Source organism: Schistocerca piceifrons, chromosome X (genome assembly GCF_021461385.2).
Source record: "Schistocerca piceifrons isolate TAMUIC-IGC-003096 chromosome X, iqSchPice1.1, whole genome shotgun sequence".
NCBI lineage: Eukaryota > Metazoa > Arthropoda > Insecta > Orthoptera > Acrididae > Schistocerca > Schistocerca piceifrons.
In genome coordinates this window covers 587,101,327-587,124,719 of record NC_060149.1, presented here as the reverse complement: position 1 = coordinate 587,124,719, position 23,393 = coordinate 587,101,327, and the positions used below count along the sequence as shown (strand labels likewise).

The following is a 23,393-nucleotide window of genomic DNA, read 5'->3' as shown; positions in this document are numbered from 1 at the left end:
GCACTATGCCAGGTGAAAGGAGGTCCAACATGATATTAGGAAGTATCCCATGCCTTTTGCCACACCAATGTATGTTGTTAGAAATATGACAAAATGAGTGAAATATAAAGTCAACTAATTTCATGCTCAGCAATCAGCCCTGTTATTACAATTAACACAAATATTACATATAAAGATTTACTGGAATATAAAATGCCTACTGGAAAGGTAAAATTGTGGAACCTACATGAAGCTATTGTGAACAGTTGTAACAAGAGTCTGTGTAATACAGTTGTGTTTAAAAATCACTTCAACAGTCTGTGGTGACTTTAAATTATAAGACTGAAAACAGGGTGCCTTGGCTGCAGTTGAAGTCCAAGATGTCAGAAATCTCTTTCTGACTTAAACAAAAGACAAATAACAATTAACAACAACACTAATGTATTGAGTTCACAAAGAAGTGAAAGCAAAACAGTGGAAAAACTGTGTGTAGGTGATGTAGATATTTTGTCGAGATTACACTGCAGCATATCACCCACGTTAACTGTTTAAGTCAAAAAGTTAAGTGCAACTGGTAAAGAGGAAAGTTAAAAAGAGAACAGATAAACAATCACTGTAAATGACATTTTTTCATTAAATGTTTCTTAATCAGCAAAATAGCATATTGTGCAATAAAAGGAAATGAGTTAGCACTTTTGAGATTATATTTAGCCAACAGAAAACAATTGGTGATTGTAAATCCAAGCAAAAAACCTTAGTTTCTGAATGTAAGTTATGAAGTTACACAAGTTTCTGTGCTGGGATCTTTTCCATTTGTTATATGTTAAATGACTTGGCAAATCTTCTACCATGTAAAGCAGTAATGTATGCAGATGACACCACTTTCATCACATCTCCTACAGAAGAAAAGACCATGATACAGATGCATGTGTTCTTGATGAAAGAGCCAACTCAATAGTTCACGTAAGATTTAAGCTAAATGAGAATAAAACAGAACATATACTTTTCTCCCTCAGGACTCCTGATACTGACCTGCACAATCTCAAGGAAAAGACACTTAAAGTGCTAGGCATCCATCTTGACAGTAAGTTAAACTGGAATATCCAGATGGAAAAAGTTTGCAATAAGTTATCTGGTGTAGTGTATCTGATAAGAAAATTAAAAAGCTGTGTCAATCAAAATCACCTTCTGATGGCCTATTATTCATTTTTCCATACACACTTGAGCTATAGGCTAACAAAGAAAACTTCTTGTAAAAAATAATTCACCAGTTACAAAATGCTTATTGTTCCCAGTTTGTACATACTTGTTTATGCCAAAGAGAATGCACATACACACTACAACACAAAAAAAGATGCATCACAAATGTGTTTTCTGAATGGGATGAAAATCAGTAGATGTGAAGTATATATACTGACAAACAAATGATTACAATTTCAGAAAAAGTAGGATGGTTTATTCAAGAGAAAGAGCTTCACAAACTGAGCAAGTCAATAATGCGTTGGCCCACCTCTGGCCCTTATGCATGCAGTTATTTGGTTTGGTACTAATTGACACAGTTGTTGGCTGTCCTTGTGTGCCAAATTCTGTCCAGTTGTTGCATTACATGATCAAAATCCCAAGCTGGTTGGAGACTCTGCCCATAATGCTTCAAATGTTCTGAATTTGGAAGAGATCTGGCGATCTTGTTGGCTAGGGTAGGATTTGGAAAGCACGAAGATAAACAGTAGAAACTCTTGCCATGTGGGTGTGGGCATTATCTTGCTAAAATGTATGCCCAGATTGGCTTGCCATGAAGGGCAACAAAATGGGACATTGAATATTGTAGACATACCGCTGTGCTGTAAGATAACAACATAGAGATCCTGCTATGAAAAGAAATGACACTGCGGGCTATTTCTCCTGGTTATTGGGCCATTTTGTAGGTGACAGTCGGGTTGGTATTCTACTGCTGTCCAGTTTGGTCCAGACAAGTCTTTGACCTGGAATCTCATTGGTTGGAGTAGAATTGTCTTCAGTGATGAGCCTCACATTGAACTTAGACCCAGTGACCAGCAAAGACGTGTCTGGAGACATCCTGGATGGTGGTGGGAAACCAATCTGATAGTTGCCCACCATATGGCCTGAGAACCAATGGTGATGGTATGGGGTGTCATTTCATCTCATAGCAGGACCCCTTTTGTTGTCATCCATGGTACCTTTATAGTACAGCAGTACAATGACAATATTCTATGCCCCTTTTTGTTACCCTTAATGGGCTTACATTTCATCAAAATAATGCCTGTCCACACATAGCATGAGTTTCTTCTTGTTTTCAGAGCATTATGGGCAGGGCCCTCCAACCAGCTCAGAATTTTGACAATCTACTGCACCAGTTGGAGAATTTCGTACAGTACCCCTCAGGCAGATATCGAACAGCTCTTTGAATGCCAAGCTGAATAACTGCTTGCATATGAGCCAGAGATGGACCAATGCATTATTGATTTGCTTAGTTTGTGAAGTTCTTTCTCTTGGATATACCATCCAATTTTTCTGTAATTTTGTCACTTGTTTGTCTAACATTGATCACTTGTTTGTTTGAACATATGCATTACATCTACCAATTTCCATCCTATTTAGATAATTCTTTTGTCATGCATAATTTTTTTGCATGAGAGTGTATATAGAACTAGGCCTTACTTACAGAACCATGGGCAGAAACCTAATAAATGTCCTCTGAAATAGGCTATCCAAGACTAATAGTAATAAAATAATTTTGCACACATTGGTATGCTGTTTCTGAAGTGTAAAGGAACTGCTGCACAATAATTTTAAAATGGTTATCAAACCATGGCTAAAAAGAAAGACTTTCTATAATGGTGAGATAACAGTATAAATGATTTAATAATTTAATTAGAATATGAACTAATTGTTGTACATTATAATCTGTGTAATATAAAAGTGTAAATTGATGTTTACATAAATTTAATATGTAAAATTTTATATTATGTTTTAAAATTATATTCTGTAAAGAAATAACCTCTACCAGACAATGTATCATGTAGTGGCAATGTTGTCTTCAGACAAATAAAATGTTTTGATTTGATAATGTTTGTTCTATTTTTGTACTAACTTCTTCAAAGGTTAGGTTTGTAAAAATAATTTTGTCTGGAGTATTTGATTTAACTTATTCCTTTTGATGTATTTATTGCGAATTTTTGTGTTCATTCAATTATATGTGAACCATTTGCTGTTAAGTTCTGGTTTTATTGTATTATGTGATGTCCATTTCTTTCTTAATTTATGATGGATGGACTATTTTTGTTAATAATACTATAAGACAAAGTGTTTTGTGCAATATATCATTATAATATAAGATGAAATACAGTAACTATAAAGTAACATACCTTGAGATACTGATTTGCACAGTATTTACACTTAGGCAAGTATCTGTCATCTGGGTGCAGCCAACCCTGTTTTGGTTTCAGCTCAACACAGAAGACTGGCAGTGGGTTCTGTTTCTTGTAAACAATTTCAGGTGGTAGTTTTGTGTAGTCATTAAACATCATTACAAAATTGGAACTAATACTTTTGTTTTGACGATGCACTGGAACAAGAAAATCTACATTCACAAAATTGCTATTCTTGGCTGTCAAACATTATCACTTAGGTCCTAATATATCTTAACTTAGCTATCAAATAAGACAATATGCAGATGATTCAATGGGTCTACATCAGACTTCAGTTTTTAACAGTGTCTATCCACTCTGCCCTATACATCATGGCCTTGTTTAACTCTAGTTAATGGATAGTAAAACGTAACAACTCTATTATTACTCTACACTAATGTTTCCCTGAAATAGTTTTATAGACTTTCCTGTTTTGTTTATTGCATTATAGTGACACTATGATTTATAAAGGACAAAACATAATCCAGTTGCTTGAATAGTAGAAAAGGAAGACTGCAGAGAGTAAAGTGTGAACTAGATTAATGTTGAGTGTTGTGGATAAAAGAAACTGGTTGGTAAGGAGGGGAGGAGGGAGTTGTAGGGATGTGTGGCTGACAGATGGGATACAGAGGCAGAAAGGGAACAGGGCATGAAAATGGCCCCAGTGAGATCACCCTGGGGCAGACAGAGGATCTTGCCTATAACACATGATGAAGCAGAAGAGTATATTTGGAGGGGGGGGGGGGGGGGAGGAATAGCACAGAGGATATTTCAGAGAGTAAACCTTGAGTGCAGGTTAATGGTATATAGACATGTGATAGTTTATGTAATCATGTAGATTAATGGGATGAAGTGCAAGGAATGGACAATGGTGGAGGTGAATATTTAATTGAAGCTAGTAGAGACTGAGGCCAGTAGGACTGCAGTATTGAAGGATCCATTGCAGGGACAGCTCCAATTTTTGTAATTCAGAGACGCTGTTAAGAGGGTGAAGGGATGCAAATGATCTAATCAAAGGGCAAAGACAGTGAATCAACCACTGAAGTTGTGAATGTTGTGCTCAGGAGCAACTGGATGGTTAACTTTGCTTTTGGACATAGTTTGGCAGTGGCTATTCATATGGATAGAAAGCTGGTTGGCACTCATTGCTACACAAAAGGCTGTGAACAAGTTGTAGCAGAGTTACCACATGACTGCTTTCACGGGTGGCATTGCCTCTGATAAAGTACAATATCCCTGTGAATAGGACAGAAATAGAATGTTTTGGATGGGTGTATAATAGTCTTGTATCTTGGCCTCTCACAATGACATGATTCATGTGCAAGAGGTTTGGTGTAGGTGTAGCATAATAATGGACAAGGATATTTCTCAGATTGGGTTGGTGACAGAATATTTTAGGCAAAGAGAAAAGGAATATGTGAAGGATTTTTCTTTTTTCCAGGTGTGATGGTGATAAGCAGTACATGCCCTGGTGAAGGCCTTGATTCAGTTGATCCAGGTAGGTGGCACTGGGAGATGTGGATGCTGCTGCTTTGCAACAAATTCATGGAAGTAGTAGTTGATGGATTAGAGGCACATTGGGTTATGATGTCTGAACAATGTAGAAGGTCATGACCATGTATCATGTATTTGTATATGTGTTTTGTCTTGGACATTTCTGAAGAAGGGCATTGTCTGAAAGCTCAGGAATATCTTCAGTCTTGTTAATGTGCCTATTAATTGCAAAACTATACAATGAGTGGTTACTTTTACTCATTACACTGTTTATGACAAAAGAAAATACTTTCTTGTAGATACACATACTAGACTCCATTTTAATATTATTGCTCATGCCATGCACATGTTGCTAGACAGTGTTTAATCTGCACTTGAGCAGCCACATTTTTCACACTAAAATGTGAAACATATTGAGTGATTATTTACGAATTCTTTTGGTTTCCTTTCTCATTAGTAGATAAAGGACAACTAGATCCCCTCATAAATGACTGAAGAAATCTTGTGATTTAGATGCTACTGCACAAGCACATTACATGGTATATTTCAGGATTAACTGAAGCTCGAAACCAGCATAATAACTTGACATACACATTACACTGTTAATTTTACTGAGAATACCAGTGATCTACTGAATAGAAGACATGAAAGGAATCTCACAGTGGGGTGTGGGGAAGCTACCCATAGTTATGAAACATGATTGATTTTAATTGAACAGCTTCAAGATTCAGTAATGAAAAAAAAGAAGAAACACCAGGAAAAAATTATCTGAATGGTACGGAAAATGATAGATGTGATGTACATATACAGACAAAGAAGTGCTTACAATTCCAGAATAACTGGATGATTTATTCCAGAGAAAGAGCTCTATAAATTCAGCAAGTCAATAGCGCTTTAGTTCACCTTTGACCTTATGCAAGCAATTATTCATTTGACATTGATTGAAAGAGTTGTTGGCTGTCTCCTGAGGGAAATCATGCCAAATTTCTGTTCAATTGGCGCATTAAATCACTAAAATCCCTAGCTGTTTGGAGGGTCTTGCCCATAACCCCCCAAATATTCCCAATAGGTGAGAGATCTGGCGAGCTTTCTGACCAAGACAGGGTTTGGAAAGCAAGAAGACAAGCAGTAGAAACTCGCAATGTGCTGGTGGATGTTATCTTGCTGAAATGTAGGCTCAGGTTGGCTTGCATTAAGGGCAACAAAATGGGGCATGAATATCGGTGACATAATGCTGTGGTGTAAGGACACTGTGAATGACTGCCAAAGGGGTCCTGCTATGAAAAGAAATGGCACCACAGACCATCACTCCTGGTTGTTGAGTCGTATGGCAGGCGACAGTCCGGTCGGCACCCACCGTTGTCCAAGAGTCTCCAGACACATCTTTGTTGGTCATCGAAGGTCAGTTCACAGTGCGACTCATTGCTGAAGACAATTCTACTCTAGCCAATGAGATTCCAGACTGAAGACATGTCTGGAGATGCTCCAGACAGTGGTGGGATACCCAACTGACTGTATCCTGCCATACAGCCCAACAACCAGGAGTGAGGGTCTTCTGGGGTGCAACTCCCCTTCGATTGTCATTCGTAGCACTCTTGAAGCACTGTGCTACGTCAACGATATTCTAACTGCTTGCATAAGGGCCAGAGGTGGTCCAACATCTTATCGACTTGCTCAGTTTGTGAAGCCCTTTCTCTGGAATAAATCAACCAATTTTTCTGAAATTGTTAGTACTTGTTTGTCTATACATGTACATTGAATCTACCGATTTGCGTCCCACTTGGATAATTCCTTTGTGGAGCACAGTTCCCCCCCCCCCCCCCCCCCCCCCTTAGAGTATGTATTGCAGACATTCACAACGTTATTGTTGGACAAAAACTCATACTCAGCAGGAATTTGTGGCAGTCTTATAGTAATTTTAAGTAAGCCTAGCATTGCATAAGAGATAGGGAATCACTTAGACAAGATGTGTATATGGTGTGAAAAGTGACAACTGACACTAAATAATTAAAAGTGTAGGCGATTCACATGAGTTCTAAAAGGAATCTGTTAGAGTTACATGATAAAACGCAAAAATCTAAAGGCTGTCAGTTCAACCAAATACCTAGCGATTACAGTTACGAACATCTTAAAGTGGAACCATCCCACGGACAATGCTGTGGTAAGGGGAACCGAAGACTGCGTTTTATTGGCAGAACACTTAGAAGATGCAACAAACTCACTAAAGTTGCTACCTACACTATACTTGCCCGTCCTCTGCTAGAGTACTGCTGTGCCATATGAGATTTGCCAGACAGGACTGATGGAGGATATCGAAGAAGTTCACAGAAGGGTAGCTTATTTTGTACTGTCATGAAACAGTAAATATTTTGTTCAAGCCCATTTATAAAGGGAGAAATGGTCATTGTAATAAATAAGAGGAATCAGAGCTCACACGCAAAGATTTAAGTCTCCGTTTTTCCCACGCGCTGTTCAAGAGTGGAATGTTAGAGAAATAGTCCGAAAGTCATTCCCGTTCGACGCATCCTCTGCCAGGTATTAAGTGCATTAAGTGTGAATTGCAGAGTAGTGATGTGCATGTAGATATAGATTCGTGAACTTAGAGTGAACATTAGTAAATGGCATCAGAACCTGCTCCCATAAACACAATTTCAAAAGTCTTAATGCGCAAGAACTCAACTGTTCAAAAAACTGGAAGGTAAAGAAAGTGTCACACCCAGTACTGCTGATTCGTAAATAGGTTTTGGGACAAATAATCTAGACATTCAGCCCCTTTAAATCCACAAACATTGTAATCGTCATGATTTTAAAGCTATGTTAATGTACTTTATATTGTAGAGCTAACTCCGTTAATCAAACAAGGATGAGGTGATGACCAGCTGTTATCAGAACAAGAATATCATCTGCACCCATATGTCATGCACAATGGGAAGAAAAGAAATTTTATAACAAGGAATTATGTTTAGTTACAGACCTGGTCTACACTTTTTCATGGCCTCCTGCAACTTGACAATATGTTCACCCTTCATGTAGATAACAACAGGAACCTGGACAAAGCCACGAAGCATAGGTTCTATAATGTGCTTGGTGTACAAATATTCTAGCAGCAGCTGCTGGTCCGTCAAATTGTTGCTCTTACGAAAACGAAGAACTTTAAAATCCTGAAACGAAAATGTGCATCAAACAACGTTATCTCTTTTGAAAGTGCAGTTATTGATTATATGTAGTATTTTTACATTCTCCTTAAAAATGTCAGCATGTACCCACATTACAAATTAATTTGCGATGTAAATGTAAAATGGCTCGTTCCACATCATTTCGATTTATCTTGCAAATTGATCCGTGAAACATGAAACTAACAAATAAACTAACTAGTTTAAGTTGAACAGTTCAACATAAATATGATGATGAGAAAGTACAGGGTAACCCAAAAGTCTATTAACATTTGAAAATTCAAAGCTTCACGGAAAACTGTAGGTAGAGAAGTAAAAACTGACATAACCTACATGCTCGAAATGACATGGGGTTTTATTGAAACCAAAAAAGTGCACAACAGATGGTGCTTGATATTATAGAAAAGCAATGATTAGCATAACAATTGGTTTTTAGCAAAGGCGATGTTCTTTATAACAAACGTTCAACATATCGGCCGCCATTAATCAACAATATCTGCAGTCGAAGAACAATTTGTGTACAGCGCATTTGTAGGTATAGTGAGAAACTGAAGTCATATGTTGTCTTTTAGCATACCTAATGAAGCCGGACGACTGCAGTAGACTCGCGACTTCAGGCAACGTCACAAACAATAACAACATAGATTGAGGTCTGGGGACCTGGGAGTCCAGGCATGACGGAAGGGGCTGCTCAGCACATGATCACACCAAACGATGTGTGCAGAGATCTTCCTGGCGTGTAGCAATATGGGGCGGAGCGCCATCCTGCATAAATGTCGTACCCTCCAGCAGGTGTTATCAGCCAAGCTAGGGATGATGCGATTCTGTAACATGTCGGCGTACCTCGCACCCTGTCACACTGAACGGTTTGAAAACCAGCATCCAGCAGAAAAAGTATCCGATCACGAATGATGAGGTAAATGGAGTTTCCATGAGAGTTCTGGGATTTTTGGTAGCCCAGATTCCCCAAATGTGGGTGTTGACAGAACCGCGGAGTATGAAATGTGTTCTGTTGGTCCACAACATGTTAGACAACCAATCGTCATCTTCCTCCATTTTTTGAAGCGTCGACAACGCAAATGCTCTCCGCGTCACATAATCGGTGGCTAACAGTTCATGATGACGCTAGATTTTTGTACAGATAGCACTGGAGGGTACGCCTTAAAGCTCTCCAAACAGTAGCGAGCAGAATGCAGGTGCGACATGCGACTTCACGAGCGCTGATTTCACCATGCGGAGATGAACCCGCTAAACTTTTAGTTTCCTCCTGAACGCTCATAGCAGCGGTAGAACATGCTTCTGGTCACCCAGTATGGGGCCGATCATCTTAACAACCCGTGGATTCGAACTTCGTGATCATTTTCTTCACAGTGATACTTGTCATAAAATGTTTACCCGCGAAAACCCTTCTTATAACGATAGCGTCGTAAAGCTGCAATAGCGGATTCTCCATTCTGATAGTAAAGCTTCACTATCGGCGTCTCTTCAGGTAAAGTCAATAGTCCGCAGTTGTCGGGGCATGTGACTCTCTCTCTCACTACAGTTCATTTTACAGGCGATTCTCATGCGGCATCACTGACGTGTTGCTGTCCACCACCATCTGTTGACCAGTTTTTGCACTCTTTTTTGGCTTCAACAAAACCCTATGTCATTTCAGGCCTGTATGTCACATTTTACCTCTCTACGTACATTATTTCGTGAATTAATGCTTTTTCAAATGTTAACGTACTTTATTGTCACCCTTTATTAGTGAAATGTAAAAGCACTCCGTCTTCAGGCCACAAGTGGCCAATCGGGACCATCCGACCGCCTTGTCATCCTCAGCTGAGGATGCTGTTAGATGGGGCGTGTGGTCAGCACACCGTTCTCCCGGTCGTAATGATGGTTTTCTGTGACCGGAGCCGCTACTAGTCAGTCGAGTAGCTCCTCAATTAGCACGAGGCTGAGTGAACCCCGAAAAACGGCAACAGCGCATGGCGACCCGGATGGACACCCATCCAAGTGCCGGCCACGCCCGACAGCGCTTAACTTCGGTGATCTCACGGAAACCGGTGTATCCACTGCGGCAAGGCCGTTGCCATTAGTGAAATTTACGGTAATATTATTTTTTCCTGCATTGTTGTCCAAGAAGGTTACTCAATAAAGCTGTGTAAAGTAATTTTTTCCGTTTATAATATATTAGAGCGTTTTTCATTGACAATTAAAATCAATAATTCTTTAAATCTTAAGCCTCCAATTCTGACAATAAGAGCAGAAACTGACAACAGCGTGACAAGATTATCCCTACACATACTAATTCTAAAGCATTCCCGTTAAAAAGCGTTCATCATCACTCCAGCAGTGGTGACATTCAGGTGAAGCACGTTTTATGTGTGTACGGCGCGAAATGTCTGAATGCAGACAACCTGCAATGATCGTCAGAGGGGTCCAGGCTGGAGGAGGGAGCGTTATAGTTTCCAGAATGTTTTTGGTCGCAGGTTCGAATCCTGCCTCGGGCATGGATGTGTGTGATGTCCTTAGGTTAGTTAGGTTTAAGTAGTTCTAAGTTCTAGGGGACTGATGACAACAGAAGTTAAGTCCCATAGTGCTCAGAGCCATTTGAACCAGAATGTTTTCGTGGCATTCCCTGAGTGATCTCGTAATTCTGCAACGCAGACTGGACCAGCACAAGTATGCATCTATCCTCGGGGACAATGTCCAATCTTGGCACGGTGGCATCTACCGGTATGACAATGCAACGTGTCATACAGCTCGCACTGTAGGTGCATATTTCGAAGGCCACTAGGATGTGTTTTCCGTACTCCCTTGGCCATCAGAGTACCAGGATTAAAACCCAGTAAAGAATCTTTGGGCCCACCTCAATCGGGCTACTCCCGCCATGGATTCTCAACCGAGAAACCTAGAACAGCTGGTCACGGCAATGCAGTCAGCATGGTTCCACATCCCTGTCGGTACCTTCTACAACTTCACTATCTCTCTTCCTGCAAGTCTCTCGGCGGTCCGCGTTACAAAAGGTGGTTATTAGGGCTTTTGACAGGCGGTCACATTACAATGAGATGACAAAAGTCATGGGATGTCTCCTAATGTCGCGTCTGACCTCCTTTTGTCCGGCTTAGTGCAGTAACTCGAAGCGGCATGGACTCAACACGTCGTGGGAAGTGCAGAATATTCTTCAAACCAGTCGTGAACAGTTGTGGTCCAGTGACATGCCAAATTGTCATCAATAAAATCTTCATCGTTGTGCGGGAACATGAAGTCCATGAATGGCTGGAAATGGCCTCCAAGTAGCCGCACATACCCATTTAAAGTGAATGATCGGTTCAGTTGGACCAGAGGACCCAGTTCATTCCTTATAAACACAGCCACACCATTATGGAGCCACTACCAGCTTGCACAGTGCCTTGTCGACAACCTGGGTCCGTGGTTTCGTGGGGTCTGCGCCATACTCTAACCCCACCACCAGCTCTTACCAACTGAAATCGGGACTCATCTGACCAGGCCACGGTTTTCCTGTCGTCTAGGGTGCAACCGATATGGTTACGAGTCCAGAAGAGGCACCGCAAGCCATGTCGTGCTGTTAGCAAAGGCACTTGCGTCGGTCGTGTGCTGCCACAGTCCATTAACGTCAGATTTCACCGCACTGACCTAACGGGACCTTCGTCGTACATCCTACATTGATTTCTGTTGTGTTGCTTGTCTGTTAGCACTGACAACTCTACACAAACGCCGCTCCCCTCGCTAGTCAAGTGAAGGCCATCGGCCACTACGTTGCCCGTGGTGAGAGGTACTGCCTGAAATTTGGTATTCTCGGCACACTCTTGTCACTGTGGATCTCGGAATATTGACTTCTCTAACGATTTCCGAAATGGAATCACGTCGGAAACCTTTACGCACGAATCACCTGAGTACAAATGACACCTCCGGCAATGCACTGCCCTTTTATACTTTGTGTACACGATACTACCGCCAACTGTATAAGATCATATCGCTATCCCATGATTTTTTTCGCCTCTCTGTAATGCGACTGGACAGTGTATCTGTGCGTGTTAAGGCCAGTGGCCGTGTCCCATCTGCGAGTTCTCCATGACATGTTAAAATAAATAAATGAAACGCGAGAGTTATGGTGCCCATGCCCTCTTAACCTACTTCGATATTTGACTGTTGGCCTGACCAGCACATTCTCCAGATTTCTAACCCACTGAAAACATTTGGTTGCGGGTTACCGTGAGACTAGAAGACCATCACGCGCTCTCCTCTATGACTGAAGAACACAAGCACAGAGCTGAAGCAATATAAAATGATGTACATGTATCTGCCATCCGAGATCATTTTGACTGAATGCCCAGCTAGATTTACTGTAAATTTCGCATCCCATACATTCCCACATCACCTACAAATTTAAAAATATATTCTTCCTGCTGTACCGTAGCGTAGTCACACAAGAAGTATAACTCTGCCATTTGCTATCCTTCCTGGCGTTGCAGTTATAATGGCCAATAGTGTACTTTCTATTATTATTGTTAAATAATAGGTCAAAAATAGATTTATTCTTACAGAACTGTGCAGTAACATATTAAATAAATTTGATAGCCAAAAAGCGTCGTCCACATCCCTTTCGCGTATATCATATTTAAAAATATTAATAATACTATTTTTACTTTCTAAGGTAGCCCATGTTCCTCCACAGGGTTCAAGCTATCTCCGTACTAAACTCCATCAAAATCGGTTCTACTGTTTCGTCGTGAAAACGTAGCAGATAGAATTACTTCAGAATTTATAATATTAGCATTGTTTTGGCCTTGGGGATGTAAATTTCGTTTGGCACTGAAACTGATATTATACAATTTTTTCTCTTTTACGATAAACAGCTGGCAGTGTTCTGTGAAATGAGTGAAGTTACGTCAGTGCTTATTATCAAGTAATAGATTAAAACAGCAACTCAGTTGTGTAAGAGGAAGAGGAATCGCAATTTTCCTTGTATCTGAATTTCTGTTAACACGTAATGTAACGCCTGCCCCTGTAGCCGAGAGGTCAGCGTGTGACTGCCACATGGATTTCCGGATTACGCTCCTGGTATTGTCAGGGACTTTTCCTTGGTGGAACGACTGGACTGGGTGCACTCAGCCTCGTCAGGCCATATGAGGAGCAACCTGAATGAGAAGCAGCGGCTGCAAGGTCTGGAAAGCGGCGTGCTGACCACATGTCCCTCCATACCACATCCTAGTCACGCCATATGACACAGGAAGACACGGCTGCCTGTCGGAATCGCGGAGTCCTCTGAGCCTGTTCGCCGAGTTCCTTTATGTATCTAAAGTAATGTCGAGGTAATTCCCATAATTATCAATGCGACTACATTAGCACTCGTCGTAACTGAGTGTTATTATACTTTACATAACCAGCCAGCTAATGTACATACAACTGCCTATTAATGTATCAAGTCCCGGGAGATTACCGTATGATGAGATTTATGGAGTACGATGTGTGAATGAATCGTGTCTCGGTGCCGAATTCGACGTCTTTCGCTGCACGTGTGGCAAAATACAGAGTGAAAATCCAATGAAGAATGCACTTGTTGCGTAGTTGTGGGATGACCTTGGAAACGTGCCACTTTGCGGGCTCTGCAGCATGAAGAAACGCTGTTTGTGACCAGACTCATCTACATCTACATGCACACTCCGCAAGCCACGGTATGCGTGGTGGAGAAAACCTAGTACCACTTCTAGTCATTACCTTTCCTGCTCCACTAGCAAATGCAACGAGGGAAAACGACTGTATATATGCCACCGTACGAACCCTAATTATTCTGTTCTCGCGCCTCTTGCGCGAAATGCACGTTAGCGGTAGTAGAAGAGTTCTGCGGTCAGCTCCAAATGCCGGTTCTCTAAATTTGCTCAATCTATTTCGCGAAAAACGTCGTCTTCGTTCCAGAGATTCCCATCTGAGTTCAAAAAAGCATCTCCGTAAGACTCGCGTGGTGATCGCCCCTCCCTGTAACAAATCTAGCAGGACGTCTCCGAATTGATTCGAGGTTTTCCTTTAATCCGAGATGGTGGTGATACGAAATCAGAAGGGGTCGCACTTGCGCTCTGTGGGCGATCTCCTTTATAGATGAGCTCGCATTTACCTAAAACTCTCCCATCAAGTCGACAATTCTCTTTCCCCACTACCGTCCTAACATGCTCGTTCCCTATCATACTGCTTTGCAACGTTACGCCTATATATTTAATCAACTTGACTCCGCCATGCAGTGCACCACTAATACTGTATTCGAACATTACAGGAGTGTTTTTTCTACTCATCAGCATTAACCCCTTGGCTCCCAATAATATATAAAAATTTTAATTTTAAAATTTTTCAAAAATTAACCTTTGTTATCGTAGTAAGCAACGAATACAAGAAGAAACTGGCAAAAAATAAACAATCAGATTCTTTTAACGAGGTGGTTTCATTTTGAAAACAAAATTTCCAACCACCCATAATTTCGTGAGATATATTTGAAAGGTTACGCTCTTTTGCTAGACACAATCCCACATCTCGAAACTTCCATGAAATCATAGTGTCTAAAACACGCAAAAACAGGCCTATAATTTTATATCAAAAGTACATATTGCTCAAGTGGTTTCATTTTCAAACAAGTCGTAAAAGTATAAACTCAAATTTAGGTTACAATAACTTAAGATTTCCTTACGTTCACTGTCAATGATCTTCTCAATATGATCAATCACTATAAAAAGAACCACATGTGGCAATCTCCTATAACTACGTAGCACAATCTCTGCGCGAACTGTTGATTCGAACGCTGTAAGTGACTGCTACAATGCACTACATTCGTAGAGGTACATCAGTGTACCAATAGCTGTCTCTGCCTTGCAATAGCATGCGCGGTTTCAGGCGAAACGCACAGCGACTTAGAAAAAGTTAATGAAGTGGTGGTTTCAGGCAGAAATCACTGGTACTCAAAGGGTTAACTTACATTTTTCTACATGTACAGCAAGCTGTCATTTATCACACTCTGCCTAAGTCATCCTGTATCCTCCTACAGTCACTCAACGACGATACTTTCCCATATACTACAGCGTCATCAACCAACAGTCGCAGATTCCTATTCACTCTGTCCATTAGCACATTGATGTATACCGAGAACAGGAGCGCTCCTATCACACTTCCCTGGCCTCTGACGATACACTTGTCTCTGATGAACACTCACCTTCGAGGACAACGTACTGGCTTCTATTACTTAAAAAGTCTTCCAGCAACTCTGGAAACGTATTCTGTATACTCGGACTTTTCGTTGGTCTGTTGTGGGACAGCTTGACAATAACTTTTCGGAAATCTAAGAATGTGGAATCTACCTGTTCCCTTCCTTCATGGACCTCAGGAAATCACATGAGGAAATGGCAAGCTAAGTTTTGCGTGAGCGATCCTTTCTAAATCCATGCTGATTTACAACAAGAAGCTTTTCTGTCACAAGGAAATATATTATGTTCGAACTCAGAATTTGCTCAAGAATTGGATACAGTCTGGATACAGATCGTGTAATTATCGCTCGGAAACCTGAAACGAAAATACGCTCACGTGGATGTGATCTACTCCGTTCGCGGATGCTGAGTGGGAATATCGACTGTCTAAACATTACCGTAAGTACCTAATTTTCTCATATTTCATCATTTTGCACTTTGAGTTATGTGTACTTAGAGAGTTGAAGAGGGTGAAGTATGTTCTTGGGCTCTCTGTGAATATTGTTATCACAAATTGAAAAGCAATCAGCGTCGTGATGTACAGGGATTTTCTTAGAAAGTCTCTAACTGCAGTTACGTGAGTATTTCTGTAGCAGAATCAGACCAACCATACGAACTTGTTACAAATAGTCAAATTTTCTCCTGAACTTTTCCATTAATTGCAACTTGATAACGATACTAAACATTTGAGCGACAATCGGAGACGCATTGTGAGAGATACAATTCACGCGGACGGTCGATCGTATTCGCGCCGATATTTGTTGACTCGCGTCGATTTCATTCTCGAACCATAAAATGCATTTCCGTATACGTACTAGTGTTGCGTTGCATATCTTATACTTACTTCAGTTATACTAAATATGATTTTCCTACAAACATCCCAGAGTTTCACAGCCGTTGATTTGAATACCGCCTATATGACATACAAGGAGCCTACAGTTCAACTTTCGCTACTTGAGAGAGCCCCCATGAAAAACGAGTCATCGTAGGGGCAATTAAACTTTGGGGAAACCTTTGTAAGGACATGCGGAAGAGAAATAAAGAATAAGCCATTGAAATAAACACATTTTAATTTCCACATGAGAGGGTAACATTTGTTTATTCGTACCATGTTTCCAGGTTACAAACGTTGCTCGATGTGACGATCACATTCATGCTAGCTTGGAACCGCACGTGAGATATCATTTCACAATTGTTCGCAGCATTTTTCGAACGGTAAACCATGACAGTTCAGCTGTAGTGACACAGCTCGTGCACTGCTTGAAGATCGCACATTGCGTCCAGCATTCTCAACCGTGGCAGCAGTATCTTCTTCAACAATTTGTGGCACAATTAGCCGTCGGCCTCTCCCAGGAGCAATTCCCAAATTGCCAGTTAATTCGAACTTCCAAGTCGTATTCTTCGACTCCGGTGCGGAAAGAGGACCTTTACATATTACTTTAACGAGTCGATATTAGCGAAGAGCAGCACCGTGTTGGTTTGATAAAATAGTTTTATGAGCACAGCCCTGCTCACCTTGCAACTGTAATGCACACTGATGCTTGTGTTTTAACCACACGTCGTCTAACAGTGCCGACGCGAAACAGCAACACATCACACGAACACTACTAACAACGCAAATCCTGCAGCGCACAGTCTAAACATAGTTTCTACAAAGCTGGCTACCCACACTGTAAGTAGTTTTTCGTCTACCCAGCCCTAAGTTTAATTTTAACCAGCTTGCAGTTCATGAACAGTTTTAGAAACTTGCTGCAATTATGTACTGAGTCATTTCCACACATTGATTTCCTACATGAAGGAAATATCAGAAACATAGAAATTGTATGGAAAATAACCAACAAGTCACCAAAACTGAGAATGGATTTACCACTCTACTGCAGTGTCAACGTACAGCGTGGAACCAAGTATTGCCGTAAGCAACTTGCATCATCTGCCCAAAACAGACCTCTGCATATTTGATAGCATGACCAGAGCTGGCACAGCAGACTTGTTCGAATGGCATTGAGACATATGGAGAGGGCATTTGGCGCACTAGAAGTTGATCGGAGAACACAGAGGTGGCTAGATGGTTAAATGTGCAACCTAAAGTGAATTTGTCTCCAATTATTGGCTAGTACATTACAAGCGAGGATTCAGCTGCCTAATTAGAAACTTTTTTTCTTCGTGCACTTGAGAATATATCTTTCGTGAAATGTTAAATATTGTGACTTAAGTATGCTCATTGCAGGCGAATAATGACTGTGCGCAGAGTAGGTCGTGTCTGTGTTGTTGATGATGATGAAAGAGAGAAGGGAGTGGATGAAACCTTTCGCCCGTACATAACCTACTGCTCACGGATAGCTGGGCTTAATGTTTTCATTTCACAGACCAATATTAACAGTGTCACATCCTCTCACACCATGAGATATTGCCGAGACGTATGGAAAACAACTAACGACATTGGCGCAAAGTTTCGTAATCAAGAGAATCATATCAGCACCCCTCCTTCCAGTGCAGGCCGTATGGTGCTGCTCAAAATTTCGTTCATCATCAGGGATCGAAGTGGCTATCTCGAAGAAGAGCGTCACTACACTAGCGAGCGTTAGCGATCTCCACTACGGAGGCGACTGTTGTAAGACCTTATAGACTATCGGGTGATATCAAACCATAGGTTCGGCATCTAGAAGGCTTGGCCAAGAGATATGCACTAGCCAAGAACATTTATTGGTTTGGCAGTTACGAAATACGACCCACGACTCCATCCCATGAAGGTCTGTCTTTGCTGCAGGGATAGAAGCATCGAGTAGGGTGATGTACTCAGAAGAATTTCTGAACGCAGTATGTATGAGGGTTCTAAATGTATACGGGTACTCATCTCTTGTCACAGGAGGAAACGTTTGCAGTGGACACATCCACCAATATACCGGAAGACCTTTATCTTGATAGCTGAGTCTCAGTGTTACACAATAGCAGCAGCAGTGTTTTGACCTTGCTAGAAGCCGGGACTTGTAAGAATGTCCGTGGACTTGGCAGTATGTGAAGTGATGAGTCTGTAGCTTGATAAGCAGACCTCCATTCCTGTCTGAAGTCTTCAGACTGCTAATGTTGTGTCTCTATCTACTGACAATCATAGAGATCAATCACTACCAATCATTACTCTGTTTATTAGAACAGTAATACGGAAGTAATTGTTGAATTCTGTGGTTTGTTGCACTGTGGTATGTTGGGCTGTGTGTGCCCTAGCATACAGTGATGAACCAATATTTGTCCATCGTGGGCTCGACGCACAACTTCCCAGAAAAGAAAGCTCATAAACCACAATGACGCTAGACGCTGGGTTCGAGGCACAAATCATTGCCTCCCCGCTGCTCCCGTCCGTGTGGAGTCTAAGCTCTGGGCGCAGGTTGCTTCTTCCTCTCCCTGTGCAAACCGTTCTTCGTTATACTGGTACAACAGATGACGATTTTACCCTAAAAGGCTCGACCACACACAGCTCATTTCGTGGACGCATATTTTCAACACTAAAAGGTTCTGCCCATGGTGTAGCCATGTCAGTCTCCTGATCGAAATCCTATGGATCGTATTTTGGATCAGCCACAGAAGGTCGCTGCGCTTCGAGCAGCTTAGTACTAATTGGTATCCTATAGAGCTTTTGGATACTAAAACAACATTACTGTATGTCTACTGTTGTTCGTATAGTCATATTTTGGGTTGGTGCTTATGTTACACCGGTCTGATATATCACTTCCGTAAATTTCAAACATGTGCTCAGTTCGACCATACATTCTCGCCTGTAACGGAATTTTCAAGTTTTATTTATGCTGTGTCGCGTACTTTTGCTAATTTCATCGTACAAATTTCTGAGGCATCATTAAGTTTTATATTTTTCCCATTATACAATGCCTTCGGAAAGTCGCTGTGCACTGGAGTACGCACTATGGATGTAGATCACGTTATAAGTTCGAAACAAAGTTGGCAGGACACAAGTTGGCAGAACTGTTTTTCATACATAAATGATCGATTTTTTAATTCTTTCTGTAACGGTTTGTTTTAGTTGATGAAAGCTATAGAATGCGATGTGTGGTGTTTATACGTTAAATCTGTTTTAGAATTACGGTGATTTCAATTGAGGACTATATTTTTCTTGTTAAAATGTGTTTCGACAAGGCGATAAATACGTTACACAGATTTAGTGTAGGTGACATTTGCTGAAATATTCTCAGGAACAGCTGTGCGTGAGAGCAATGCGGTGTGTCGACTTACCGAGTAATTTCCAGAGACAGGGTCAGTGTTATATGCCGAATGAACTGGTAAGACCATGAGAAGTTGTTATTTATTTCTGATCCTATGCAGCCGGCCGGGATGGCCGAGCGGTTCTAGGCGCTACAGTCTGGAACCGCGCGACCGCTGCGGTCGCAGTTTCGAATCCTGCCTCGGGCATGGATGTGTGTGATGTTCTTAGGTTAGTTAGGTTTAGGTAGTTCTAAGTTCTAGGGAACTGATGACCTCAGCAGTTAAGTCCCATAGTGCTTAGAGCCATTTGAACCATTTGATCCTATGCAGCAGAGCCCAATAAAATCACAGGGCAAGATGACACGGAGGAAAGGTTTTGCGGTTTCAACCGCGCATAAAGCGGTTAGGCAAACACTGAAACTGTTCCCATACAAAGTGACAGCAACTCGAGAATTGTAAGACGCGCATCATGAAAAGCGAATCCGTTACTGCAAATTGTTTTGATCTTTTATTGAGAGGTATATCACTGATATTCTTGATGTCACCTTCTATATACGCAAGGCCTGTTCCACCTCTCTAGTCATATTAACACAAAACACACGATTATTGTCAACGGAGAATCCTCGTGCTGTGCTTGAAACGCCATGAAAATTAGAGTGTGGGTAACAATATCCAGACTGGGCATTATCGGAACTATATTTTTTTTTTTAAGAAACCGTGAACGCCGGCCGCTTTGGCCGAGCGGTTCTAAGCGCTTCACTCTGGAATCCTGCCTCGGGCATGGATGTGTGTGATGCCCTTAGGTTAGTTAGGTTTAAGTAGTTCTAAGTTCTATCGACTAATGACCTCGGATGTTAAGTCCCGTAGTGCTCAGAGCCAAACCGTGAACAGTGAACTTTATTTTTTAATGACGCACGTTTTAACTGGCCAGCTAAGGGAAGATGAAATCAGTTACTCATGATTTCTACAAGATTGCGCTACTGCGCACACAGCTGCCACTATGCGTTTTCTGGAAGAGATTTTTGGGGAACGTATCATCTCGAAAAACATATGGCGCCATCGCTCGCCAGATCATACTCCACCAGACAGTTTTCTTTGGGGAGCTGCAAAAGCTGTAGCGTATTACAGTGGCCAACACACGCACTGTGCCTTAAAAGAGCATATCATAATCTGATCTAAAGTGTTTTCCAGTCAAATTAAGCGGGTTCAGACTTGTATAACAACCCTTGAGCGTCATTTCCATCACATGTTATTACTACACAGCATCTTTCCAAATACCCTGTCAGTGGAAATCAGTGTAAAATTTCAGTAGCAATTTCATTCTCTGCAGCAATTCAAATTAACTGTTTGTTCCCGATGTTCCGTCTACAGCGACGTACTGGGTGCTAGCCGATAAGAAATTCACAGTACAGCCGCTTTTCAGGTCAGATATTTGATGTACACGAACCGTAGATTTGAGGAATAGAACCGAAATATAACAAAAGCCTACTATGAATAAAGAAAACGGCAGTCTTACGTATAGGTCTCTGGATTTCGGGAATAAGGTAAACATCATGTCGGGGGGAGGGCACTTAGCCTGCAGAAGAGTCACCATATTTGCTCACAAATTTATTTCGTAATTCTTTAGCAAATCTATTTGGAAACTATAGTTTTGTAGTTGAGCCATTCTTATAATCTTTGTGAAAACAAGAGTGAAAACTTTCCAGTCGTTGGAAATACGTCGCCGGCCCAGTGACACTGAGTAAACAGTAGGTGCGAGGGCGCAGAATTCTACGCTTCGTACACAATATACACTCCCGGAAATGGAAAAAAGAACACATTGACACCGGTGTGTCAGACCCACCATACTTGCTCCGGACACTGCGAGAGGGCTGTACAAGCAATGATCACACGCACGACACAGCGGACACACCAGGAACCGCGGTGTTGGCCGTCGAATGGCGCTAGCTGCGCAGCATTTGTGCACCGCCGCCGTCAGTGTCAGCCAGTTTGCCGTGGCATACGGAGCTCCATCGCAGTCTTTAACACTGGTAGCATGCCGCGACAGCGTGGACGTGAACCGTATGTGCAGTTGACGAACTTTGAGCGAGGGCGTATAGTGGGCATGCGGGAGGCCGGGTGGACGTACCGCCGAATTGCTCAACACGTGGGGCGTGAGGTCTCCACAGTACATCGATGTTGTCGCCAGTGGTCGGCGGAAGGTGCACGTGCCCGTCGACCTGGGACCGGACCGCAGCGACGCACGGATGCACGCCAAGACCGTAGGATCCTACGCAGTGCCGTAGGGGACCGCACCGCCACTTCCCAGCAAATTAGGGACACTGTTGCTCCTGGGGTATCGGCGAGGACCATTCGCAACCGTCTCCATGAAGCTGGGCTACGGTCCCGCACACCGTTAGGCCGTCTTCCGCTCACGCCCCAACATCGTGCAGCCCGCCTCCAGTGGTGTCGCGACAGGCGTGAATGGAGGGACGAATGGAGACGTGTCGTCTTCAGCGATGAGAGTCGCTTCTGCCTTGGTGCCAATGATGGTCGTATGCGTGTTTGGCGCCGTGCAGGTGAGCGCCACAATCAGGACTGCATACGACCGAGGCACACAGGGCCAACACCCGGCATCATGGTGTGGGGAGCGATCTCCTACACTGGCCGTACACCACTGGTGATCGTCGAGGGGACACTGAATAGTGCACGGTACATCCAAACCGTCATCGAACCCATCGTTCTACCATTGCTAGACCGGCAAGGGAACTTGCTGTTCCAACAGGACAATGCACGTCCGCATGTATCCCGTGCCACCCAACGTGCTCTAGAAGGTGTAAGTCAACTACCCTGGCCAGCAAGATCTCCGGATCTGTCCCCCATTGAGCATGTTTGGGACTGGATGAAGCGTCGTCTCACGCGGTCTGCACGTCCAGCACGAACGCTGGTCCAACTGAGGCGCCAGGTGGAAATGGCATGGCAAGCCGTTCCACAGGACTACATCCAGCATCTCTACGATCGTCTCCATGGGAGAATAGCAGCCTGCATTGCTGCGAAAGGTGGATATACACTGTACTAGTGCCGACATTGTGCATGCTCTGTTGCCTGTGTCTATGTGCCTGTGGTTCTGTCAGTGTGATCATGTGATGTATCTGACCCCAGGAATGTGTCAATAAAGTTTCCCCTTCCTGGGACAATGAATTCACGGTGTTCTTATTTCAATTTCCAGGAGTGTAGAATGAACCAAAAATTCACAGGCGGTGAGGTTAGGGTTTAAAATGTCTTTAAGCTGATGTTCTCAGAGACGGAGCTATTGCTCACGTGGAGAAGATCTCAAGAGGGAAGGGACTGTGGTATCATTGCTGGCACTCAGCTCAAGTGATTTTGGTTGAAGTTCGTTGGTTCAGAAAATGAAAACGCAGTTTCGACGACTATTAGTGCACAGTTACTCTATTTTCACCCAGAGATTTCAGACGTATTTCAACATTCAACATCGCATAGGCCAGTGATGCTGGCGCGTTATCTCATCGCCTCCGGTCAAGGGGTTGACCACCCTTTGCAAAACAAGAAAAAATAAAAAGAACTGAGTAGATTATTCATCCATAAACTCTGAGAGACGTCATGCGACGTCCGCTCAGAATAAAAATCAACGGGGAAGAAAGACGTCGAAGAAACAGACAGAAGGAGAAAGCAGGTATTGAGATAACCGGTAGAGGAATCGAAAAGCAACTACCCTCGCTCAGTAGTGGAAAGGCATGAGAACCAGATGATATACCTATCAAGGCTCTGCAAAGATTATGCGAAAGAACACTCTTCCCTTCTAACGGCAGTTTATTGTAGATCCCTGGAGCAACGAAGGGTACCTAGCGACTAGAAAGAAGCGCAGGTCA

The 23,393-nt window shown here is 42.3% G+C and overlaps 1 protein-coding gene and 1 pseudogene across 1 annotated transcript in view; both read right to left on the bottom strand.

The window, feature by feature from the left end:
- The window catches only part of LOC124722840 (inositol-pentakisphosphate 2-kinase-like), a 113,698-nt gene that overhangs the window by 20,139 nt on the left and 70,166 nt on the right, over positions 1–23,393 (bottom strand). Inside the window, exons 3-4 of the mRNA XM_047247960.1 lie at positions 7,876–8,062; positions 3,366–3,565 (exon numbers count right to left, since the gene is read on the bottom strand). Coding sequence (XP_047103916.1) covers positions 3,366–3,565; positions 7,876–8,062 — 387 coding nt within the window. The remainder of the gene's footprint in view (positions 1–3,365; positions 3,566–7,875; positions 8,063–23,393) is intronic.
- On the bottom strand, positions 10,036–10,153 carry LOC124723742 (annotated as a pseudogene).